The 27967-nt window shown below is 34.0% G+C and overlaps 1 protein-coding gene across 4 annotated transcripts in view; it reads left to right on the top strand.

The window, feature by feature from the left end:
* Positions 1 to 27967, top strand: part of LOC126880259 (craniofacial development protein 2-like) — a 701034-nt gene that overhangs the window by 607971 nt on the left and 65096 nt on the right. For 2 of the 4 annotated variants that reach the window (XM_050644029.1, XM_050644030.1), the window contains exon 7: positions 23928 to 26702. The exons of the other annotated variants lie outside the window; for them this stretch is intronic. In XM_050644029.1, coding sequence (XP_050499986.1) covers positions 23928 to 24077 — 150 coding nt within the window. In that variant the 3' untranslated portion in view covers positions 24078 to 26702. Of the gene's footprint in view, positions 1 to 23927; positions 26703 to 27967 lie in introns of those variants that run through there. 4 annotated transcript variants of the gene reach the window in all.

Genomic DNA, 27967 nt, shown 5'->3' with positions numbered 1-27967 from the left:
ACAATGGAATTATTAGTTTCGATCTAAAAAAATTAAAAGTCAGACTGTAAAAAAGTACATTTTAAAACTAAATTTAAACAATTTAAATTAATTAAAAAATTACAAGGACAAGTTTATTAAAATAGTTTTCTTGGTGTATACTTTAATTTACACTAAATGAGATCAAGACTTACCTGTACGTTATTTTTACTTTCAGATAATGTTGATACATCTATTTTATTTTCTTGACATTCAAAAAAAAGGGAGTTGTTATAGTTTGTAAGTAGTTACCAATTTTTTCTTTAAGTTTAACGTTCGATAAGATCTTTACATTGGGCTCTAAAAGCTCAGTTTTTTTCTTCGCATTTTGTTTCGTTTTGCTAGGCGGCCCAAAATAAGATTTCCCCATCTTATTTGCATTTGAATAATCTTTTTCTAAAAATTTAAGAAATAAATCTGAATAGAATAAAAAAAATTTATTCCACCAACGATTGCCAATAAAAAAACATAATTTATAAAAGCGCTCCAAAGTTTATAATAAAATGGCATTTTTTAATTTATTAATTCATTTATAATAAATATTTTGTAAAAATTTTAAATAGTTAGACGTGTGTAAGTAATATTAACTACTTTGCCACATAACTGCTTTTTGCATAAATTAAAAAACACTTGAGGTACTTACTTTTATTATTTTCGTCCAACGCGAGTTCCAAAATTTTTTTCGATCTATTTTCCATAGGTACCTAATATTTATCCTTGCGCCTAAAATTACTATTTTACGTCCGCCCTTACTATTCACAAGAATTAAAATAACAACCGCTGAAACAAAACTGTTAAATTCGAGGTGAAATATAAAAACCGGGGAAGTACCAAAAGATTCGGCAAACAATACGAGACCCAGCGTTGTGGCAACATCGCTGGGTCTCATATTGTTTGCTGAGTGTGCCATGTATAACTGGCGGGACTCGCATGTCCTTTTGACTTGTAAGTGGGACTCGCACGGTATGCTCCGTATAGATTTTTTAAAATAAAAGATTTTTCTTACCCCTCTCTGGGGCCCATAAAAGTTCATATTATATTGTTTATTTTTCTATAATAAAAATCTAATTATACACTTTGGTTATGGTGGGTCTCGGGTGGTCTGCTGGATATATCGGCACTCGCATGGTGCGTTGCTCGCGTATACAGCGTGTCTACTGTCTACTTGAGTTGGAAACATATGGGAAACTTTTTTATTATTAATTTTACGAAAAAAAGTTATTCTTTATAAAAAGTTCTGCATGCCCCAAAACCTAAGATTCAATTATCAGATATCAAATTTTCTCAATATTATACGAGGTATGTCAAAAAATATGAATTTCGGCTAAGGGTAAAGTACCTTTATTTCTCTCAATATCGAAAATTCTTATGATAAAAAGTTGTTTGGAATTAAAAACTAAGATGAAATATGCAATTACATGCTTCTTATTGAAAAAAAAAATATTTTTCTCAAATTTATGGATACCCAACATCGTTTTTAATTATTACAAATATCATAACTCGTTTATTATTCATTTTACGAAAAAAAGTTATTCTTCATAAAAAACTTTGCATGGTCTAAAATCTAAGACACAACCATGATATATCAACTTTTATTAATTTTATACGAGGTGTGTCAAAAAATATGAAATTCGCTCAATATTATAGCACCTTTATATTTCACAGTATTTCAATTAGAAGGATGTAATTGCATATTGACACATAGTTTTTAATTCTAAACAACTTTTTTAATAACCGTTTTCAATATTGTGGAAAATAAAGGTACTTTACTCTTGAGTGAAATTCATATTTTTTGACATAACTCGTATAAAATTAATAAAATGTCATATCTGTTGGTTGAATCTTCGGTCTTAGGACATACAGAGATTTTTATAAAGAATACCTTTTTTTCGTAAAAGTAATAATAAAAGAGTTATCGTATGTGTAATGAATAAAAACGAAGTTAGTATCAATAAATTTGAGAAAAATTTGGAAAATATTTTTTTCCAATTAGAAGCATGTAATTACATATTTGAGCTTGGTTTTTATTTCCAAACAACTTTTCATAATAAGAATTTTCGATATTGAGAGAAATAAAGGTACTTTACCCTTAGCCGAAATTCATATTTTTTGACATACCTCGTATAATATTGAGAAAATTTAATATCTGATAATTGAATCTTAGGTTTTGGGGCATGCAGAACTTTTTATAAAGAATAACTTTTTTTCGTAAAATTAATAATAAAAAAGTTTCCCATATGTTTCCAACTCAAGTAGACACGCTGTATATATGAGCAATATTTTTACTTTTTCGAAAATTTTGGGGGGAGGTCTACCGATTTTCCCCAAATTTTATTATGTTATTGTACTATATACAAAAAGACACTCTGAATTTTTTCAGATTTTTCTAAGCCCTGGCGGCCATTTTGTGAGCCTTAAAAGGTCAGGACATAGCCCTTTTTAACGCTTTTTTGAAAAATTTTTTTCTCGGCTCCCTTTTTACAGAAAATAATTTTGAGAACGTCATATTATAGCTAGTGATGTCTACTTTTAACGTGAATTTTTTAAACTTTTGGCAAATATCAATGCGCCTTTTTGGCAAACATTAAAATAGATCCACTTTTTACCAAAAATGGCCATTTTCAAACAGCAATAAAATAACTTTTTAGTACTGCATCCATATTTAGCAAGTAACAGATTAAAAGATCTCTAAAAGATCTTCAATTTGACATGAAAAGTTTTTTTAGACTTTACAACTTTTTGAGCTATGGACGTTTGAAAAATGGCCGTTTTACAAAAAACGCGTTTTTTCGCATTTTCAAAGAGGTGGAACTTTTTTCTGCCAACTTCGAATTGCACAAAAAATTTTTTGGAGGTAGTTTTTTATGTCTAATACAGGTTCCCAAAGGATTTTGTTTGGCTATTTGCTTTTAAACCTCTCATCTGAACCCCCAAAAATGGAGAAATTGTGATTCTTTCGGGAGCTAATGTACCTTGCCCTGTTGACCTTCCTCGCTAAAGCAGGGGCTATGTAGCCCTTTTATACATCATAAATTGTGAAAGTAGAAAAGAAGACCTTTAATTTAAGCTCTGAAAGAATTCCAGAGCGTTTACGAAACCAAAGTTATGACAATTTTAACATTTAAGTGAATTAAAGGTACCAAATAAATCTATGGAGGCTTATTTTTTCTTAAAGTTAATTTTAATCTTTATACTGCTGCATTTTAGATTACACAGTACGAATATATTTTTTTAAATATAAGTTAGAGTATTCACTTTTTTTTCTTCTTATACAGATTTGGTACTTATCCAGTACTTATCTTAGCACTTGTCCAGATTTAGCCATACGGCTCACACTCCCTCAAAGATGAAAATTTTAATAAAAACGGTTTAACGAATTAATTTTATTATCCAGATTTATCCATACAGCTCATCATTCAGTCTTCGCTTGTCCACTGCTGGACATAGATCTCCCTCATAATTGTTAATATATTTCTCCCTCATAATAATTTATTTATAAGAACAGAAAATTACATATTTTTTCCAGTTGTAGGCTTTTTTTTAGATAAACTTACTACAAGTGTACCTTTTAAAGTTAAAAACATAAATATCCTCATTTGAAAGCTGTATAATTATTTAAACAATTTTTATTTAAACAAATTAAAATATTGTGTTATAATAAATAAATTAATTTATTATAACAAAACAAAAGCAAGTGTGACATTTAATAATGCATTAGTTCGATGGCTCTACTCGAGTTACTTGGGAACAAAAAAAGAATGAAGGAAATTGCTCCATGGGAAGCCGAGAAAATGCATTTTTTTAACGTATACCGATTTTGAACTTTGAGGGTTACATTTTCTCCAACCTAATTTTGGATTGGAATTTTGCTATTTTTGGCAATTTTCACACTTATTATCGATAGTTTTTATTATATTAATATATGTTATGAGGATTTTAAAGATATGAAAATTGGTGTGGAGAAAGAGGACAAAAATAAAAAGGTGATGGTTTGAAAATTATGATCCTATTGTTTATATCTTTGCCGTAAATTTCGGTCAACTTTGACCGGTTTTATCTCAGGAACCACTCGTCATAATTAAACGTTTTTTCTTTTAAAAGAAGCGTCCTGCCGCTGTCTTTCGAATACCGTTTTCACAATTTAATTTAGTTTAATATTTCCCGAGATATTCTATTTGTTTATAAGCCAAAAAATTGTTTATAATTTTAAAATATTCCTGAGGCCGCTTAAATAGTCCAATTTCAATTCTGTAAAGTACATTAGATAGGTATAGTGTCTTTTTATGAAAAAATCATAGTTATTCTTATGCATCATAATTATTGTCGTTATTATAGCGACCGTAAATTTTTAATTAACATTTCAATTGTTGCTAAACTGTTCATTCAATTTCCATCGGCTTCTGGAATTATAATATTTACGGAAAGGGCTTTTAGGTTACCAAGTTATTTAATTATTGATTAACAACTACTTATCTAAAAGTTTAGTTGAAAATTAAAGATTTTGTTGGCAAAACCCGCTTTTTCCGGGGAAAGTTTTCGTCGACGTAAATCGGAAAAAACACGTCTCTATGCAGAATTTAATTGCGGTGAATTTTTATTTGGGTGTTTTTGGTCTCAAGTTAAAATCTTTGGAGTTATAGAGCAAAAATTGAAAAAAACACGATTTTTGGGCGCCATTTTGTTTATAAAAAAAGTAGCACACTATCTGCGGACTTTGCATATCTATAGTATTAATATATACAATCATAAGATTCGATTCCAGCAATAAAATTGCTGGTAAATAACTTTTCCCAAAAATGGCCTATTCTCCGATAATCAGCCCAGACTAGATAGCATGTTAGTAATTGTAAGCATTCTGTACGGATGTGGCAACAGGCTTATTGGTTTGAAATTTTCGCGTTTGTGGTAACTACATATTAGGTGTGTGTATGTATATATAAATAGTATAGGACGCACGTAACGCGTGTATAATATAGGTATATAACTTCTTTTCAACCGTCATCGCTACGGCGATATTAGTAATTTATATACTATATGTTGAAATTGCGTATGTATAAGTTCGAACGAAGTTATAATGGTTGAAGGAGGGATAGAGTGTGTACCCGAAGGAGCCTGCGAAGCAAGCGCATAAGGTGCCACACGGTCCCTACTCCAATGATTATAAGTGATTATTCTGTAAAATTTCTTGGTATTTTTTCAGACAGCAACCTCAAATGGTCCCTTCATATCGATTCGTTAAGTAAGAAACTCGCCTCAGCTTGCTATGCAATACAATGTCATTTTTAGATTGCAAAAAAGAGCAATAAGATATTTGTTTGGCCTCAGAAGATCTACACATTGCCGAAGTTACTTCAGAGATCACGAAATTTTAACACTTCCATCTTTATATATTCTAGAAACGGTTTGTTTAATTCGTAAACACCTTCATGTCTTTCCATCAAGGCCCAATCATCTTTACTCCACCAGAAATTCAATCTTTGATATTTATTTACCGATTCCATCCACTGAGTTAGTAAAGAAATCTATATTATATTCCGCAAAGAAACTGTACAATCATCTTCCGTTACAACTTAAATCTGCAACATGTTTCCCTAAGTTCCGTAAAATGACAAAAGCCTATCTATCCAAAAGACCATATTATTCAATACAAGAATTTCTTAATGAATAACTAAGAAAATTGGGTTCCATACGCAGTAGCATAAACCAGTAGTTCCTTATGTTGTACCTATTTTATTTTATTTGTTGTATGTTCAATTTGCAATTTATATATATTTTGCAATAAATTGTTTTTGTTTTGGCTTTTATATCTTATACTGTAAATTATTGACGATTTATCTAATTTTAGTAAATTGTAGTTGTTATTTGTTATTTATATTATGTTTTTCTTTTGACTGTATGTAAGCTTTGTCCATAAAATTGTAAAAATTTTCAGTGACAATAAAGTATATTTCTATTCTATTCTATTGATTAGTGGTTTAAAGTATTTTTGAAGTGAAGACTTCTGTAGCGATTTTGTGTACTTTCTGGATGGGGAAAAAGCATTTAATTCGTGACCGTCATCGCTCCGCTGAAATAAATTCTGTACGTTTATGTATTATGTGTATGTATCTATAAATAGTATAGGATGCACCCAATGGGTATATAATGTAGGTATATATCACTTCTCTTTGGATGGGGAAAAAGCATTGAACAGGCAATCGTTATCGACACGGCGAGATATTAGTAATTTATATACAATAGGTTGATATTGCGTATAAGTTCGACCGAAGTTATAATGGTTGGAGGAGAGATAGAGTGTGTACCCGAAGGGGCTTGCTTCGTAAGAAGTTTTACTTCTGTCGGCACTCCCACGAGTGCCCTAATTTTTTTTTTAACAATTGTTATAGAGAGAACCCGTATTAACAATATACATACATCGTTACATATATTTATTTTTTTTTTATTTATTATATTTAATTTTTTTTTATTTATTTTATTTTTTTATTATTATTTTTTTCTATTTTTTTTATTACGAGAAAGAAAAGGATAGGTTATTACATACGCCTAGGGGTCCATCAAGGCGACTTGCACAAAACAAAATTAGACCACGGGTAGAAAGGCTAACAACTGGGTTAAAACAAAGGACTTATATCACTAACGTTTTACAATTTAAATAAATTTTCATTTACAAATTCAATTTCATTTCACGTATGGGGCGAAGAATTATTTCATATATATGCAAGTTGTTGGATTTTATTAAATTTAATAAATTAAAAGGTAGCATAATAGGAATTTTTTCACTATTGATATACTCATATATTTTTTTTTAAATTGGTTTATGCAACGTGTATTTAATGAGCAATTTAAAACTAAATGCTCAATGAAGCCTTCTTCGCCACATTCGCAAAGTGGAGTTACAGCTAAATTAATTTTAAATTTATGTAACGGAGACAGAGCATGGTTGAATCTTATTCTAGATAGTATCCTAATCATGTCTTTATTTTTTTATTATCTCCCTGTATTGACAATCAGATATAAAACAAACATCTATAAGTCAATTTGTTGGTCATACAATAATACATTAAATTAATTATTGTACGTGTGGTGACGTGGAGAAGTAAACATCCAGCGATATTTCCTCAGTTACCTCTTAGGTCGGATGGCCAGCTTCTTCTGAGTCTTCTATTGTGGACAGGTTGCAGTAGTGGATGAAGTAATGGATTAGGATGGTCTTCTAGTTTGTTGTGGTGTTTTCTGTTTTTTTCTCGAATGACTTCGGTTACATATGGAATTTTTAGATCTGTGTGTAGAGTTTCTCTTCTGTCTGTAGAGAAGCATCTTGGATTGCGCTCTATGGATAATCACAGTATTGGATTTGCTAGCACAGTCCCACAGTTCAATGCCATAAGTCCAGATTGACTTTATCACTGATTTATATATTAGCAATTTGTTTTCTATTGAAAGGTGGGATTTTCTTCCGATGAGCCAGTAAAGTTCTTTGGTTTTTAGGTCAAGTTGCATTCTTTTCTTTATAGAGTTTCCAGTTGAGTTTATTGTCAAAGTGTAGCCCTAGATATTTTACTTGATTACTTTGTGGTATTTTTATTTGATTGATGGTTACTGGTGGGCAGGTTCCAGTCCGGAGAGTGAATGTTATATGGGATGATTTTGTTTCGTTTGCCTTAAACTTCCACTTCTTCAGCCATATTTCAAGTGAGTTTAGATGCTCTTGGAGATTTTGTGTTGCTGCAATAGGATCGTCATGCTTGGCAAAAATAGCAGTGTCGTCTGCAAATGTCCCGATGATTGTTTTATCATTTGTAGGCAAGTCATATGTATATAGTATGTACAATAATGGTCCTAGTATGCTCCCTTGTGGTACGCCAGAGTGAATAGGCTTGTATTCTGAGACTTCTTCATTAACTTTTACTTTAAACTGCCGTTCGTGTAGGTAGGCTTTCAGTAGGTTGTAGTAACTTGCTGGGAGAATTCTTTTTATTTTGCATAACAAGCCTGGGTGCCAGACTTTGCCAAAAGCCTGACTGATGTCTATAAAGGCTGCTGTGCAGTACTGCTGATTTTCAAGTGACTGGTTGATGGCGTTCGTTGACTATGCGATGGCATTGTTGTATCGTTGAATGGCTTTGTCGAAATCCGAACTGATGATCTGGGATCCAATTTTTTGGATTTATTTCTGCATTTATTCTATTTAGGATAAGTCTTGGACAACAACTTGGAGATTGTTGGTAATAAGCTGATAGGCCTATATGATGAGACATCTTGAGGGTTTTTGCCAGGCTTTGGTATCATAATTATTTGACCAATTTTGAGTGCTTTGGGCCAGTAGTCACATCTGAGTATTGCATTGAATATGTGCAGTAGTTTAACTATGCCCTTTTTGGGTATTTCTCTTAACATTTTTGCGGTTATCAGATCTTCACCTGGTGCCTTCTCTGGGTTTAGGGTGGCAATTACGTCTCTAATTTCTTTTGGAGTAAATAGTTTTATTCGGTCCTGTATCTGTAGTGGTTCTTCTAATATTTGGTTCGCTTCTGGTACTTGGTCGTCATCTAGTGGAGTAAAAACTTCTGCTAAATACTCGGCAAAGAGGTCAGCCTTTTCTTTATCACTTTTTGCCCATGGTCCTGGTGGTGTTGAATTTTCACGTATTGGAGGTAATGCTGTTATTGGCTTTCTCTTACTTTTTATGGGCTTCCATATAGAGTTCTCTTGTCTTGATAGATTGGTGATGTAATTCGTGAATGACTCATTTTTGACTTCTTGCAGCTTTGATTTTAATTTGTTTCTGATGCGATTGTATCTTGTTCTGCTGTCTGGTGTGTGTGTGTTCGTTGCCATGCAGATCTGGATTTTCTTTTTTCAGCTAACAGTTTTTTTATTTCTAAAGATATATTACTGATGTTTCTGTTGGGACTACTTTGTGGGGTAGCTGATTTAGCTGCATACTGTAGTATGTTTATAAATTTGTTATAGTCCTCTTCTATTTCTTCCGGTTTTTTCAGCCTCGTTGTTATTTCGATAGTATCATGAATTATTTTTCGGTAAGTGTCCCAGTTTGTTTTATTGTTGTGCAGGTAGAGTTTTGGTTTTTTAGTGATAACTGTTCTACTTACCGTTGCTATTATTGGGCTATGGTCAGTAGTTAGGTCATAGCTGGGTGTTATATCTGTATAAGTTATACCGATACCGTTTGTTATGAAGAAGTCCAATAAATCTGGTTTTTTGTTGGGATCTGTCGGCCAGTATGTTGGTGTTCCCGTTGAGATAAATGAGTAATTCTTATTTTGTATAACATGTGCCAGTTCTCTGCCTTTTGTTGTTATAAGTCGTGACCCCCACAAGGTATGCTTGCTGTTGTAATCTCACCCAGCAATGAATTTTGGTCCTAGGGTTTGGAAAAATTCTTCATAGTGTTCTCGTTTTAGATTATGGCGAGGAGGGCAGTACACAGCTGTTACGTTGACATTATATAGAAGTGCTTCAACGCTTACTGTCGTTGCTTGGATGTGTTCTTCTGTGTACTTCAGTAGTTCATGATGTTTAATATTTTCTTTGATGAGTATTGCTGTACCTCCGTGGGCTGTGCCGTCAGGATGCTCAGTATGACATAGTTTATATTTAGGTATGTTAAAATAAGTTCTGTTCGTAAAGTGCGTTTCACTAATTAAAAATATGTCAATTTTATTTATGTCTATAAATATTTTCACTTCTTCTGTATGGCTTGGAAGGCCGTTGGCATTCCATTGGGCTATTCGAAGAAACTTAGCCATTTATTTCATTTTGTTGATAAGCATGGTAAGCATGTTTAGGACCATGCTATTTTGTTGGATTAGTTGGTTGAATAGATTCTTGAATTCTTCCAAAAACTTGTTTAACACAGTGGTTGTATCTTCTGTTTGGTTGTGTTTAGTTACTTCAGCTCAAGCCCTGGGGCAGTTGATTGGATCGTTGTTGTGTGTTTCTTGTGTATATATCATTTGTGTAGATTGCTGATGGGTTTTGATGCGCTCCATTGTTTTTGTTGCTTCCTTTGGTAAGTTTCTTATGGTGATCACATCTCTTATAATTGGCTGGGTGGCCTTCATTACATAACGCACATATGGCTGGCGTCTCCTTTGACTTTTTGCACGTGGTGGTATTGTGTGTGCCTCCGCATTTTACACAGACGAATGGTTTATTACAATATGATTTGGAATGTCCATATTGTTGGCATCTCATGCACTGTATTATACTGTTTTTTTTTAGTTCGTGGAGGTTCTATGAGTACTACTCTGTTCTGTAGGCCTGTTATATTATAGACATCTTTATTGTTTTGCGCGGGTTCTAAATCTACAAAGAGGAGATTAAGTGGTTCTTTGGTTTTTTGTTGTTTTACATTGACTATGTTTCTCACTTTGTGCCCTAACTGAGACAGTTCACTTTTTAGGTCATCAGTATTGGTTAAGTGATGTAAGTATCTGATCACGATTCTGTAGGCTCGTTCTTCTTTTAGTTGGTACGTGTGATGGTATATATTTTTTCCTTGAACTCCTTAACCAATTTTCGGTATATTTCTGGTGTTTCACAATTTATTTTGACAACGTTGTTTATTAAACTTTTTGTCTGGTATTCTTCTTTTTTCGCTATTTCCTCTAATTACTTTGTCATCTCGTTGAAATCCTGTACCCCGTGTACAAATATTGGTGGAGGTTTTGGTATTTTGTTGGTTTCTGCGTTTCCAGTATTTTCTTCTGTTTCTTTCGACAGCGGTTGGAATCGGTTACCTGTTTCAATTTCGCTTGGATTTTGTTTGTTGTTATGTATTTTCTTCCTTTTATTGCTTCCCATGATTTGCCAAGCGTTTTTACTGTTTGTCTGATTTTCATCTTCATCTTCGCTGGTCGATGTCATATAGTGAGTTTCTGTCTTCGATATTTGCACTATTTTTACTTGATGTCGGTATTTGCTGCTGAACTGGTTGAGAGTAATAGTTTGTATTTACTGTCTGTATAGTAGTTGTATGATACTGTTGTTGCATAGTTGGTATATTCATGTTCATTGAATTTTCTGGTTGGTTCATCACTGTTGGCTGCCACTGTAGTTGGTTATTGGTTGATTGTGTCAATGTAGATTTATTGGATCACTCTGTATGTTTTGTTGTTGATAAACTGGTTGTTCATTTCTGAACCCAATATGATTCCCCGAAGGGAACATATTGTTTTGTTTTTATCACTTATTGCTAATGGGTTTTTTATTGTTGTTGATAAGATAATTAGAATTCTTAATCACCGGTTTTTCGGAGCGCTTTAACGATGTTTACACCTCGATGGCCCAGCGACGACTCATATGTCTTTATTGAAATTTGAGTTTTTAAACCACGTAGAGGACTGTATTCTTGGTTTCACGCCTTTATAATATAATCCCTTGTTGGACAAATTGTACATTGTTTGCCATGAATTGATCATTTTTTTCCTTAAATGAGTAATTAGATCCTCAATTACACATTTATATTCTGATTCTTTAGATGGTTCATTATATTTGGCAATTTTGTCTACTATTTCATTGTTTAATAATCCACAATGAGCTTTTATCCAACAAAACATTATATTAGATCCTCTTAATTTTATTGTACCCAGCAGATTTATAATTTCAGACAATATTGAATTTTTTGTATTGAACTTTTACTATCAGAGAATATGACGTAATTAGCGGTATATATCGCGTAACTCAGCGGTGTATATCGAGGTGTTAATATTTAGATCTACTACTGTACTAAATTTCCGATCTGGATCGTAAAAGGCAGATGTAACCTTTAGGTCTAATTTAGATGTATCCGAATAAATATATGAATAATTAGGAAACCTAGATTTTATGTCAGCTTGGAACATGCTATTCCGGATATATTGTGGAAATTCTGAGCAGTCTCTAAAATAACCTACCTTTATGTTGTCCAAGTGTTCTAATTTTATTTTAAAACTTGGTAATTCTCTCGAACTGGATATTTGATAGTGATATTGTTGATTAGCGTTCGAACAACCGGCCCTTAACTCTTAAATACTTAAACATTTAAATTTAATTTCAAAACAATTACAGGTTATACTTTTTAATGCGAAACTCAGATTGATGTAATAATAAACTCAGAGAATGCACCGACCACCGCACCATAAGCCTGATGTCTCACACACTTAAAATATTTTTAAAGATCATTATTTATAAACGCATTTACCAAACACTTGATATGGATGTTGAAGTAACCCAATTTGGATTCCGTAGAGGCGTAAGTACCCGTGAAGCTCTCTTTGCATTCAACGTACTGAACCAGAGATGCTTGGATGTGAACCAGGGTATGTACGTCTGTTTCGTAGCTTTTGTGGCGTTTTGTGGCTTTCGATAAAGTCCGCCACAAAGAGCTAATGGACGTCCTAAAAGCAAAATAATTACAATACAATGACCTTCAATTATAACAAACCTATATTATAAACAGCAGGCACACATACGCATTAACGAACAAACATCAGAAGAGTTCGAAATTAAAAGAGGAGTGCGACAGGGGTGTGTATTGTCACCACTATCATAATAGCGGACAACCTTCTAAGACTTCTAAAACTTCCAAAAGCTAATTAGTATGGTATAACTAGACCCAAACCCAGACATCCAAAGTGAAAGTTATCCTCCAACACCAAATTGTTCTATATGGTCCACATAATGTTCAGAAAAAAGTCACACCATTTTGAGCGTCGGGTTTGGGGGTAGAGGGGGGAGAAATCGGCAAATTCGTAGTTTTTTACGTTTTTCGTCAATATTTCTAAAACTATGCCATTTAGCATGAACAACATTCTATACAAAAATATTCTACATAAAATTTGAAATAAAAAAGGCCCTATGCATAATCCTTCTAAAATGAACGGTTCCAAAGTTACGGAGATAGTATATTATAATTGGTCCAAAAAAAGGCCTAACCCAGACATCCAAAGTAAAAGTTTTCCTCCAACACAAAATTGTTCTATATGGTCCACATATTGTTCAGTAAAAAGTTACACCAATTTGAGCGTCCGGTTTGGGGGGGAGATGGGGGAGAAGTCGGTAAATTAGTAGTTGTTTTACGTTTTTCGTCAATATTTCTAAAACTATGCTTTAGCGTAAATTATGTTCTATAGTCAAATTTTCTACATAAAATTTAAAACAAAAAATCCAATACATAATTGTTATAAAATCAACGGTTCCAGAGTTACGAAGGGTGAAAAGTGAAGGTTTTCGATACTTTTTATATTTTTTGGGCAATTTATAATATTATTACTTATGAAAGAATTTTTTTTGTAAATAAAATTTGCTATTTCAGTGGCCGATGGTATGTTAGTGATAAGCCCTTAAAGAAACGTCAACCTCACCACCCAAAATCATCATCAATTGTCCAAATAATATAAAAAGTATCGAAAACCTCCACTTTTCACCCTCCGTAACTCTGGAACCGCTGATTTTATAACAATTATGTATAGGACCTTTTTTGTTTTAAATTGTATTTTTTTTTTTTTTTTTTGTAAACATTTATTAGCAATCAGAATTACATATTCTATAAGCTAATTTGATAACAAGTACAATAACATATATCAATGTATTATTGTACACTAAAATGGCGTTATGAGGTACATCACCCAGCGGTTTCACCTCAGTTTCAGCGAAGATCTATGGGCCATAATCTTCGCAATCTTCTGTTGTTTAGTGGCAGTAATGGTAATATTAATTGGTTGGGGTGGTCTTCCAATTTCTCGTGATGTCTGTTGGCTCTTTCTTGAATTACTGTGCTGACTAACGGGATGTTTAGGTCTGTATGAAGGGTTTGGTTGGAAATGTACCACGGGGCATTTGCGATGGTGCGTAGAATTTTTGATTGAGTTCTTTGGATAATTTTTGTGTTTGATTTGCTGGCACAACTCCATAGTTCTATACCGTACGTCCATATAGGTTTGATGACTGTTTTATAAATCAGCAGTTTGTTCTCAATTGAGAGTCGAGATTACCTATAAGCCAATTTATTTCTTTCACTCTCAACTCAATTTGTTTCTTCTTCTTTAAAATGTGTTGTTTCCAGTTTAATTTAGAATCAAGATGAAGCCCCAGGTATTTGACGATGTTCTGTTTTGGTATGTTGACTTGATTAAGGCTAATATTTGGGCATTGGTCTTTCCTTAGTGTGAAAGTTATATGTGTTGACTTAGTTTCGTTAGCTTTTATCTTCCATTTCTTTAACCACTGTCCAATTTGGTCTAGGTGTTCTTGAAGTTTTAATACTGCAGCTCTTGGATCCTCTTCATTTGCAAATATTGCTGTGTCATCAGCGAAAGTTCCAATGGTGGTTTGTGGAGAGGTTGGTAAATCGGATGTGTACAGTACATAAAGAAGTGGACACAATATACTACCTTGTGGGACTCCTGATTGAATTTTGTTACGGTTTGATAGTTCATCCTCCACTTTAGTTTCAAATTCTCTGTGATTTAGATATGATTTTAATAAGTCAAAGTATTTGTTGGGTAGGGATTTTTTGATTTTATAAAGTAATCCTGGGTGCCATACCTTATCAAATGCTTGGCTAATGTCCAGAAAGGCTGCTGTGCAATACTGTTTATTGTCCAAAGCTCTATTAATTACATTTGATATGCGATGGCATTGTTGCACTGTAGAATGACCTTGCCGGAATCCAAATTGGTGTTCTGGGATCCAGTTTTGGAATTCTAGGTCGCTCATAATTCTTTTAAGTAACAGCTTTTCAAGAAGTTTTGACATTATTGGCAGTAGACTTATTGGGCGGTATGATGAAACATCCGTTAAAGCTTTACCAGGTTTCGGTATCATAATTACTTGGGCAATTTTTAGTGATATAGGCCAATAATTAAGTCTTAAGATTGCATTTAATATGTACAATAACTTCATTATACCTTTTTTAGGAAGTTGTTTTAAATTGTATGTAGAACATTTTTGTATAGAACATTGTTTACGCTAAAGCATAGTTTTAGAACTATTGACGAAAAACGTAAAAAAATTACTAATTTACCGACTTTCCCCCATCTCCCCCTCAAACCGGACGCTCAAAATGGTGCAACTTTTTACTGAACAATATGTGGACCATATAGAACAATTTGGTGTTGGAGGAAAACTTTTACTTTGGATGTCTGTGAACGATTAGGGCTTCTAGTCGTCCAAGTGTGGCGATTTCTTGCGCCAGGGTACAGAAAACGACTGGTGTTTCCTCAGATGATGTGTGATTCCTTCGAAAGTGGCTATATTTCTATGGGTACTGGTTAAAATTTATTGTTTGATGAGTCAGACACTTCTAGTATTTTAATATGAATGTATTATTATTATCAAAACATTATTCGAATGGTACATGTCAATGTTAAACAATGTTTGAACCATTTATTTGCTCCGTGGTGATGAAAAACGTACAACTTACAGTTTCACGTCGTGTGTGCTCTGAAAGGCCGACCGCCTCGGTTGACGATTGAAGATATAAGAGGTCGAATTTTTAGCGTGCAGGTCTCTCGTAAGTTCAAAGGTTGGCCAAAACAAGTCAAGTGTTGGCGTTACGGGGGGACAGGGGCATGAGCGTTGTTGCCAGATAAAATGGTTGAGTAAATTCAAACATACTCCCCGGCCGTTGAATGTCCCATTCAATAATGAGGTAAAGAAAACGAAAAGAACGATTTCTAACGATTAAACTAGAATGCGAGAAGATACAAACAAAACTAAGTTGTGTAAAGAACATAAGCCAAAACAAAATAAGGCAAAAGTAATCCAAGCATTAAGGATTTTGAGGCAAGGGACAGAGCTTTGTGATGGGCCTGATGAAGACTCCTTCACTGGTGCGAATCCGTACAGCCCTGACCTTTCCGTCCGAACCAGGAAATATTTCTAATATTCTGGCCAAAGGCCACTTGAGAGGGGGGGTCTCATCCTCTTTTAAGAGAACAAGATCGTTTGGTTTCAAATTTTCCTTAATTTGAGACCACTTGGGCCGTCCCTGTAGTCTGTTTAGATATTCCAAATAGAATCTCTTCCAAAAATGCTGTTGAAGCTGAGTACAGCGCTGAAAAAAGTTGAGTCTATTCTCGGGTATGTGAGTGATTTCTTGTTCAGGGTAAGAAGTAAGTGTCGTGCCTATAAGGAAGTGTCCAGGAGTTAGGCATTTTAAGTCAGCAGGGTCACTAGAGAGAGGGCAAATTGGCCTGGAATTTAATATAGCCTCTATCTGAATTAGTATAGTGGCGAGTTCTTCAAATGTCAAATGAGCGTTGCCTAATATTCGACGAATGTGAAATTTGGTCGATTTTATGGCGGATTCCCAGATTCCTCCCCAATGAGGACTGTGAGGGGGTATCCATTTCCATTTTATTAGGTTTTCTGATGCAAAGTTTTGAATTAAAGTGGAATTGTTAGAGCCCTTGAGGAAGTCGTGCAACTCACGAAGACAGTTGTTTGCGCCAGTAAAATTGGTACCATTGTCGCTGAATATAACAGAGGGATTCCCTCTACGAGCAATAAACCGTTTAAGCGCTAGTAAAAAGGAGTCAGTAGAGAGAGAAGATACGAGCTCAAGGTGTACAGCTCTTGTGGTCATGCACACAAAGAGTGCCACCCAACATTTTGTGAGAGGGGCCTTGCGAAGGCGAGATGATTTTATCATCAGTGGTCCACCATAGTCGGTTCCAACATTTTGAAAGGGGCGTGAAGTCGAAACTCTTTCCTTTGGCAAATCGGACATAATTTGCTGCGCAGGTTGAGCGCGAAATCTGAAACAAATGGAGCAGTTTCGGATAATTTTCTTAATTTCCCTTAGGCCATTCAAGGGCCAGAATTTTTGTCTGACGTTGGAAAGTAAGGCTTGTGGTCCAACATGACCAAGTCTAATATGTTCGTGTGAAAGTAGTAAAGTGGTCACATGTGATTTAGCGGGAAGTAAAATAGGGTGTTTGTGATATTCTAGAATGTCTGCATTTTTTAAACGTCCACCGACGCACAAAATACCAGAGTGATTTATGAATGGGCTAAGTGACACCATATTTTTATTAGATAGTGGTTTACTATTTAGGAGTTCCGAGATTTCTGAATTAAAGTATTGGTGTTGAATAGTTTTGCAAATAAAATTAGTGGACGTTAGGATTTCATCTACAGATAGGGGACCGGTAAGGGTTTTAGTGGGAAATTTAGAGTTATGAATAAATCTGTGGACATATGCTATGGCGTGCACTAGTCTTGAAAATTTTGAAAATCTTAGGAAGATTTTATGCCAGAAACTTTCTTCGGTATGGGGAGAATTTTTAGTGGTAAGAAGTGAGATTTTCCTCTCTTCTGGTAAGTTACATTCGTCAAATTTTTTATTAAAGTAAGTGAGGTTTAAGTTGGGGTCTTGCAGAAATGAAGGGCCTGACCACCATAGATCTAAATTTAAAATATTTTGGGCCAATAATCCTCGAGATGGGGAGTCTGCTGCATTTTCTGCAGATTTTACGTGGCGCCAGTGAAAGGTATTTGTCAATTCAGTGATTTGAGCAACTCGATTGGAAACAAAGGTATTCCAGCGGGACGCATGAGATTGTATCCACGATAGTGCTATTTTTGAATCGCTCCATAGGTTGACGCTAGAGAATGACAGTTTGTTTTCATATATTGATATGATTCGTTTGGTGAGTTTTGCGAGGAGTAGCATAGCACAGAGTTCGAGTCTAGGTAGGGTAGTTGTCCGGATAGGGCTTACCCTAGATTTTCCGGTAACCAGTATGCAGGAAACTGTGTTGTCAGAGTATAGTGTACGAAAATAAATGCATGCTGCATAAGCTTTTTCGCTGCTGTCAGCAAATCTATGAATTTGTATGTGATTTTCTTATTGAGAAATAGACAGCGTGGGATTTTTAATGATTTTAAGTGAGGTATATTATTTACAAAAATTTTCCATTCCTTTTCTAAGGAGGGAGGCAAGATATCATCCCAATCCATTCTTTCGAGGAAAAGTTTCTTAATGAATAACTTTCCATGTAGAATCACTGGAGTTATTAACCCCAAGGGGTCATACATTTTGGCTAAAGTGGATAGAGCAGTTCTTTTTGTAACGTGAGTGTCAGTTGGGAGTTCAGGTACTGAAATTGAGAGTGTATCTGGAGAAGGGTTCCATGACAGTCCTAAAACCTTATTAGAGGCATTTTCGATTTGTATATCATATGAAGTGGGTTGATCATTATTGCAATATTTTTCAGTAAACCTTTTAGAATTGGAAACCCATTTGTGAGTTGAAATGCAGGCACTGCCTAGAACGGTATTTAATTCGTGATAGGTGGTTTCTAAGTCAGTTTCAGTTTCGGCACCGCAGAGGAAGTCGTCTACGTAAGTTTGTGTAAGTAGGGCTTCACAAGCAAGGGGGTACTTTTGTATATTAGTGGATGCAAGCTCTTTTATTGCCCGAGTAGCTAAGAAACTTGAAGATCTGAGGCCGTATGTCACGCTAGTAAGTTCAATGCACTCAAGGGGTTTAGAGGGATCATCTCTCCACAATATATTTTGCAGAAAGGTTTGATTTGGGTTGATATTTATTTGACGGTACATTTTTTGAATATCAGCGGTACAAACAAGTTGGGGTATTCTAAAACGGCAAGGAATGTCAAATAGATCAGGTTGTACTTGTGGACCTGGAAGCATGATGTCATTTAAAGAGGTTCCAGAGGAAGATTTGCAAGATCCATCAAAAACAACGCGTAATCGAGTGCTAGTGCTGCTCTCTTTTATAACGCAATGATGGGGCAAAAAGTATTTGTGTTCAGATAAATTATTATATAGTGTGAGTGGAATATATCGTGCGTGATTAAGTGTAATGTATTCATCGATAAACCTTTTGTATTCAATAAATAAAGAGTTATTTAATTGGAATTTCCTTTCCAAGCCTTCGAATCGTTTTTTAGCGATAAGGAAAGAGTCACCCAGTTTGGTATGCTCTGAGGGGCATTTAAGGGGGAGATCGACTTGGAATCGTCCGTTTTCTAAAATTTTAAGGTTTTTCTTGAAGTCAAGTTCTGCAATTTCTTCAGTAGGGGTGAGAAGTTTTTTAGTGGGTAATTCTTCCATTTCCCAGAATTTGGGAAGAAGTGAGTTAAGCGAAGAAGTGTTTTCGGAGATGATGTTGGAAGTTTGAGTAAATAGGGATACTCTTTTATTTTGTGGATGGTTATAAGGTACACTACCTGCGACAATCCAACCGAAAAGAGTGTTTTGGAGTACAGGGAGATTTTTTCCTAATCTTACGATGCCATCTGTAATAAGTTCGTAATATTTGTCAGCTCCTATCAACATGTCAATTGAAGTTGAGAAGAAGTCATTGTCGGCTAAAGAAATGTTGTGTGGTATTTCGAGTAATTCTAAGGGTATGTGCGTCTGCGGCAGTGGGGTAGTTATTCTATCGAGTACGTAACAAGACATATTAAGCTTATTGCTTGTATTATTAGTCGAGAAGATTGTAAGATCTGTCATTACGTTGGACATAATTGAGCTCTGGGCAATTCCAGAAATTTGAAGTGGTTGTTGGTAAGTTTTACAGCTAATTTTTTCGAACAGTTTCCTTGATATGAAGCTACTTTGACTGGCATTATCGAGAAGCGCCTTAGCCGTTATCATATGACCTGATTTTGATCGAAGGGTTACTTTAATTGTTGCTAAAAGAACATTACAAGGGTTAGCTGAGAATGTAGGTTCGCCTGTGGAATTTAGAGATACCGCTGTAACGGACTCGGGGTGTGAGTTATTGCCAGAAGACGATGGCATGTTGTCGTATTCTGTGTGTGGTTTATTAGAAGAGTTTAAATTAGGGTTTGACTGTTCTGGAGTTTGACGGTTATGGTTTGAGTTTTGATGACGATAATTATTATGTTTTCTGGAATTGGCATCAGAATGTATTTGAGTTGAATTGTATCTCCAATTATGTTGATTGCCCTGAGGATTGGTAGTTCCTTGGCCTTGAGATGGGCTTGAATTTTGAGATTGTTGCGAGAAGTTGGTGTTGTGGGTTTTTTGTATGTGCAAAATGGTGTGATGTTTTTTAGAGCAGATGGAGCAAGTTCTAGAGACGCATTCGTTGTAAGCGTGTCCTGTGCCTAAACAGTTCGTGCACATGCGCTGAGAGTGTGTGAAATTTAATTTATTAGAGTGTGAGAGAGATGAGAAAGCTGGACAACGATATATTTTATGAGAGGAGTCATTGCAATATATGCATTTAGAAGTGGAGGGATTATTGTAGGTGGCATTTGTGTGAAGAGAGGTAGCGCGAGAGAATTTCGGAATAAGTTTTTCCGTTTTATAGTCACGTGAGTCATTTAAATCGCCCAATAAAATGCATCTATCTTCTAGAATGTCTAGAAACTCGTCTAAAGTAGGCAGTTCAGATTTGGTTCGTTTTTCTCCGTATTGTTTTTTCGAGTTGTAGTCAATTTTTCGTGATAAGATGTAAACTAGTATGATATCCCAAGTATCTACGGGAATGTTTGAAGTTTTTCAAAGATTGTAGGTGTTTTATTACTGTGGTTATGAAATCTCTGAGATTTTGAGCATTGGCCTTAGTAATAGCGGGGTAGTCCAAAATGGATTTTAAGTGAGCGTTAATTATGCTTAAGTTGTTGGAGTAGCGTTTTTCGAGGAGGTCAAGAGCAATGTTAAAGTTATCGTGGGTTAGTTCTAGGGAGTCAATTAAGGCGAGAGCTTCATTTTTTAGTGAAGATTTCAGGTATATGAACCGTTGGATATTTGTGAGAGAGGGGTTGTCAATTATCAGACTGGTGAAAAGTTGGAGGAAAGATGTCCATTCATCGTAGTTTCCTGAGAATATTTGGAGAGATAGTTAAGGCAATTTTACATTCGTAGGCGTGGTTAATGTGACAGTGGGAGTTTGAGTGACAATAGTGGGTATATTTGACTCTACGATAGATCTGCACTTTTCGCGTAATAAAGATAAATATTTAAAATAATTGCCTTCCATAGCATCACGATCTTCAGAAACATCGGCAACGGCACTAGTCTGCTCTATGTCGTCTTCTATTTCGTTGTAGCGTTCGAAGTTTTTAATTATAACTTGTTCTCTCAGCTCCATTTCTGTTACGGTTAATTGTGATGCCAAAAACTTATCACACCAATTATACGCCCGCGTTAAGCCTGACTTTGCCGTTGCTCGCTGCTTTTTCAGTGCCTCCATTATCAATCAAGTACAGTAATTAATATAAGCATGTACGATACGAAAGTTAAATCAAAACACTTTAAATTCACTGCGTAACAAAAACTAAAAATAAACGCCCTGAAAGAGAACACAAAAACAAAATAAGCGCCCTGAAAGAGAAGACAAAAAACAAAATAAGCGCCCTGAAAGAGAAGACAAAAAACAACAAGTTCAATAGAATAAAGTAAATGTAAATTTTTCAACGTGTTAATGCATGTAGTATTTATAAAAAAATGGTTAAAAGTACATGGAGGCACTGTGAAGTAAGTGTAGTATTTACGATTGTGTAAGAATGTTTAAATATTTATTCAGTGAAATTTCATAATTTGATTCAAAGTGAAAAGTTCGAAAATTTGGTTATAATTCAAAATATTAAAGAGTTCAAAGAGCAAATAAATGTTTGTGTAATCCTTAAAACTACTTGTTACAATGAATTGTCAAATTTTAAAATTAATTATTTAATTTACGCAAAATAAATGTCTTTTTATTTTCCCTGTATGTCGAACTCGTTCGCCAGGTATCTTGTTTAAAATATCCAGTTCCAAAACCCACTGGTTTTGATCGCGCCGTCGTCGGGCCGTGACTAGGCGAAACGTGATAAAAATGTAAGTATGATATATTTTAAAATATTTGCGGTGAAGGGCTATATTTAATTATTATAAACCCTGATTTTTGCATCGGTGAGAAGGACCATGAACGATTAGGGCTTCTAGTCGTCCAAGTGTGGCGATTTCTTGCGCCAGGGTACAGAAAACTACTGGTGTTTCCTCAGATGATGTGTGATTCCTTCGAAAGTGGCTATATTTCTATGGGTACTGGTTAAAATTTATTGTTTGATGAGTCAGACACTTCTAGTATTTTAATATGAATGTATTATTATTATCAAAACATTATTCGAATGGTACATGTCAATGTTAAACAATGTTTGAACCATTTATTTGCTCCGTGGTGATGAAAAACGTACAACTTACAGTTTCACGTCGTGTGTGCTCTGAAAAGCCGACCGCCTCGGTTGACGATTGAAGATATAAGAGGTCGAATTTTTAGCATGCAGGTCTCTCGGTAAGTTCAAAGGTTGGCCAAAACAAGTCAAGTGTTGGCGTTACGGGGGGACAGGGGCATGAGCGTTGTTGCCAGATAAAATGGTTGAGTAAATTCAAACAGTCTGGGTTAGGCGTTTTCGGACCAATTACACTATACTACCTCCGTAACTTTGGAACCGTTCATTTTAGAAGGATTATGCATAGGACCTTTTTTTATTTTAAATTGAATGTAGAACATTTTTATATAGATTGTTGTTCATGCTAAACCGCATAGTTTTAGCAATATTGACGAAAAACGTAAAAAACTACGAATTTACCGCTTTTTACCCCCTGTCCCCCCCAAACCCGACGCTCAAAATGGTGTGACTTTTTTCTGAACATTATGTGGACCATATAGAACAATTTGGTATTGGAGGATAACTTTCACTTTGGATGTCTGGGTTATGCCATTATTTGGATCAATTTTATCATACTAAATGAACAAGATAGTTGAGTATGGAGAAGAATATGGATTATCAATAACATCAAGAAAACTAAATTTATGAGGATATTAAAAACCCAAAATAATGATGAAAGCCTGTCCATTAAAGGTAACATTTTAGAACAAGTCGAAAACTACAACTATTTTGGCACAATAATTAATCACACAAACGATTACTCCAAAGAAATCAAAGTTCGAATAGAGAAAGCAAGAACCAACTTCAATAAAATGAGAAAGGTACTTTGTGCAAGAGAACTGAAATTATACATGAGAGTTATGTAGGCTGGCAAGATGTTATATTTTCTCGACTCTGCTTTACGTGATAGAAGCATTCACACTTAACGCGTCAACTACTAAAAAGTTGGAAGCATTTGAACTGTGGGTGTATAGAAGAATCCTGAAGATATCATGGACCGAGCATGTGACAAATAACGAAGTCATGGGAAGAGTCAACAAAGGAATGGAAATATTGGAAACCATCAAGACGCGAAAGCTGCAATACCTGGGGCATGTTATACGTAATGAGAGATACAACATACTTCAACTAATTATACAAGGGAAAATCCAGGGCAAGAGAAGTGTAGGAAGGAGAAGAATCTCATGGTTGCGTAACTTGAGGGAATGGTCCGGATGCACATCAACCGAACTATTCAAATCATCAGCATCTAAGATCAGAATAGTCGTGATGACTGCCATATACCAAGATATAAATACTAGTTCCAACTTTTGGTAACTAGCCTTTTAGAAAAAAAAATCGGTCTGGCCTACTGTGTACACAAATCTACGTACAATACAAACATAATCTACGTAATCGCTCATTACACAAAACAATACAAAAAAGACCCACACAAAACAGTCAGAATTTTATATTGCGATGGTAAAAACACCACTCTCAGATTTAAAAAAAAACAGGTTGTTGCCTACATGATCGAGACCAAGTAAGTCAACCATCAATTTTAAAAAACAAAGCTTATCAACAACTTGTTGGGCTATAAATTTTCGCCAAATTTTTAAAATAATTTTTTTGAAAACGATTTCCGGAGTAACTTTCCGTTGTTCAAAACATCAGTTAAAATTGTAATTTTCATTACAATTAATTGTGGCTGAATCCCATATACTATACGGTTTCAGAACATTTTTATAATTTTTTGCATTTGTTTTTTAGGTTCCAAATTCCCAAATTCAGATACCCGTTCACATTCAAGTACCGCAACACCTTCAAGTATCCACTTCGAATGATGAAGATAATGAGAATGTTGTCAGTACTGTCGTGTTACCATCAGCAGCTGATGGACTCTCGATATTACCTAATTAAAGTAGAAAGTAAAACCATAAATACTCTTAATGATAAAAAAGTAAATTTTCAAACGATTTTTAAATTATATAGAAATCCTCATATTCCAATAGGATTGCAAGAAATCAACTTGCAGAACTCCTAAATTACAAATTGATGTCTGTGAAAATTATTTAAATAATTTTTGTTCATTTGAGAAATTGAAATTACAAAATTTTTCACAAAGATATTAACTGTAAGAAAAGTACAAAACGGTGTAGTCATATCTCCGCGATTCATATCAATCCTAGTTACGCCAAGTTTTACAGAAACGAAAATCAAAAGATACTTTTTCCACTATCTTTAGAAGATAAATAAAATTTCAGTATACAAATACAGCATGCAAAAAAATAACTGGGAATTAATATCAAGGTTACAAAGGGAAAGGATGTAAGGCACTTGTGAGTGTAGGGTCTTTCGGTCAAGTAGGTGGAGAAAAAAGACAAAGAATTCGGCTACTTTATCTGTTTATATTGAAGACGTTTCGTTTACTGCTCAGTAAACAACATCAGTTCATCTACAAATGAGAAAGTATACATATAGTATGTATAAGAAACACTAGTAGTACCTTGAAAAAGACATGTAGCAAGATAAGATGTACCACTAAAAAATATCTTATCCAATGAACCATTAAAGTAATGTAAAAGTATATAAAATATTTAGATGTATAATTAACAATTAAAAAACTTTAGTACAGCTAAATGCAAGACCACGAGGTAACAGTTACATATAAAAAGCAAGTGAAAAGAAACTAGCTTGTTTTTAATCTCAGAAAAAACCAAGAGTAAACAAGATTCACACTTCCCAAAATTAATATTTAAGCATATTTAATTTTAACTTTAGGTAACATCATTAAAGAATTCGACTACTAGTATGCAAATTTGAAGATTTAAAGTTAAACAGTTACCAACAGGTCAACATGTGCCCAGCGAACACAAAAGACAAAATGAATGGAGTTTGATTTATCAGTTTAAGGGTTGTTTAATTGTACTATAAAGCTGACGTATAGTTTTGATGTTTTTGAAATCTTTGAAAATCATAGTGAGTTCAATGGTTAGTTAAGGAATGTACGGAAGGGCATAAAAATACAAACTTGTCTGCACCGAGTTATTTTGTGCTGAAGGCATTGTTTGTGATATGGTGTTGGTGGTGAGTTTGTTATTTCTATTGACAACAGGAACATTAAAAATTAATTTATTAACACGTTGACGGACAGTGCGTCAAATGTATAAGCAAGTGTTGTGACACTATAATATGTATTTTGCAAAGTAGAATGGGAGAAATGCAACGTCTATAGACGTTGTGCCACATTACATCAATGAAAATTCGACGTCTATAGACGTTATGTCCGTCAACGTGTTAATCAGTCTTAGAGGATATTAATTTTCAACAAAAATGTTGCGTTATGCCGAGGTTGTTTAACAAATTAAACCGACTTCAGTATGCTAGGTACGACATTTTTATGAAATAAATTTATTTAAATTTATTAAGATGTCGTACCACAAGCTTAACTCGATCTATTTTAACTTCAGGAATCTAAGCTTAAGCTGTGGCCCATTTGTTACCAAATACCCTGTATATACATGATGTTGAGTAAGCGAGTACAAATAATATAAATATAAATAAGAACGTAATATATAATATATTCCTTGTCAAAAATGGGCAATAAGCACTTCTTAAAACCTACTAAATTTCATTATGTTAGCTCAATCGGTCTTAGAGCAATAGATAAATTGGCAGTTTGAAAAAAAAATTCAACACTCCGTATCTGGGAAACGCAGTAGTTGCGTACATATGTTTATAGAGCAAATTGTCATTAGTTTTCGTGTAGAATTGCCCCTTAAAGTTTGTCATACTTATTTAGAAACGCCCTTTATATATGTATAATATTGCCCTTAAACCTTTATGAATGTCTATTAATATTTTTAAAGGCTCCCTTTATCACCGTCATATTAATTCTCAGTTAATTTTTGTATGCTGTATTTGTATTGTAATTGCTTTATGTATACAGCGTGTCTACTTAAGTTGGCAACATATATGGGAAACTTTTTTTGTTATTAATTTTATGAAAAAAAGTTATTCTTAATAAAAAGTTCTGTGTGATCGAAAACCGTAAGATGCAACCATCAGATATCAAATTTTATCAATCTTATACGAGGTACGTAAAAAAATATGAGTTCCGCTCAAGAGTAAAGTGCCTTTGCTTCACAATATCGAAAATTATTATGAAAAGTTGTTTAAAATTAAAAACTTTTAATATGCAGTGATTTTAAGACCGGTTCCTATTACCAGGCATATACAGATATGTACTAGCTCAAATCAAAATCAAGGAAAACCAAGACGTTTCTGTATATTTTCTCACCTAATAAACAGCGGTGCGAAGGTGCCATATACACTGACAGCCATAGACGAAAACAATTTATTAATTAGTAGTTTCTGTTAATTGCGCTACATGATATGTGCAAAATATTGTGTTAAATTCGATTTGACGCTACTTTTTACTGTTTGGAGTATTAAAAATCGTTTGAAAAAATATTTTTGTAGAATCAAGAGTATGTGATTTTATGGTTGGTGTATTGTAATAAATCATTATTTTATAGATTTAAAGACCGTAGCCTGGAATTATTTCTTTTTGGCGTTTCGTTTTGCAGGTGAGGTAGTTACAAATAATTCAAAACCACGGAGAAATCTTGGAAAATCATATATAGCCTAATAAAATAAAAAAAAGTCAAAATGTAAATTCGTACAGGTTAAAACAAATTTTATATCAAAGTTTAGGTGGGTACAAAAGATATTTTCAAGAAAGTATCCAAATCATACAAGGGGATCATTGTTTAAATAATTAAAAGGTAATCCACTCTGCAAATTTGAAGAGAAAATCTTTCACACAAGACTTACTAAATTAAATTTGACCCCCTATTTATTTAAATAATTGTATATAAAACTATAAAAACAAATTTGAAAAAAAATATTTTTAGCGTTTTAAATAAGCACTACAAAATATCTTTTTTTACAGAATTAAGTTGCACTATGTTACCAGTATTAAGCAAAAAAAATTGGTCAAAAAATATTTAATATTTTTTGAGATATTGAATTTGTTTTTTAAATGTTACTATATTTTCAATTGCAAAAACGCGGTTGTTACCAAAGAAATATTCACCTGCTTAAGATCTCTTTATTTTTAATTTTATGTATATTTTCGATAAATGTATTGATAAATTCAAATTTCAATTAAACTCCCCCCTAAAATGGCATTTGAAAATTATTCAAATTTGTTTTTTTAATAATGTCGCGGGAATTAAATATTTTGAAATGCCGTTTCGATAATTGGGTTCCTGGGAATTTTTTACTAATTATCAAAATTTTTTTGTCGTTTTTTCTTTTTTTTTTTCTTGGAGTTATATTACTACGGGCCCTTTTAGGGTTAAATTTTATTAAGAATGTCGAATCTCTGAGTTGTAGATTCTAGACCTAAAAATATTAAGATTTAACTAAAATCTCTTAAATAAAATGTGGCTACTTACTGAGTTACAGGGTGTTTTATTTAAAAATTTAAGAATTATTTTTACCAAGTACTTTAAAACTATTTGACGTATCCCTATCATACTTGGCAGAAAGTGTAGCTATTGTACACCCTACTAAATTGTGATTAATAAACGTTTCTAGCTAGTGCCAGAGGCGTACGACAGGGGATAGTGAATGATTGACCCTTCCCAAATTCTACGCCACTGAGTGAATTACTATTTTAGCGAAATTTTTCGATTCTCCAATACTTTGTATGTAAATAACTTTATTGATATCGATAAAGTCATCAGTTTGAGAGATATTGGAAGTTTAAAATGAATGAATGAATGAATCAAAATAACTATGCC

Source organism: Diabrotica virgifera, chromosome 2 (assembly GCF_917563875.1).
Source record: "Diabrotica virgifera virgifera chromosome 2, PGI_DIABVI_V3a".
Lineage (NCBI taxonomy): Eukaryota > Metazoa > Arthropoda > Insecta > Coleoptera > Chrysomelidae > Diabrotica > Diabrotica virgifera.
Note: the sequence above shows the minus strand (reverse complement) of the source record. Positions and strands in the feature narration are given on the sequence as shown.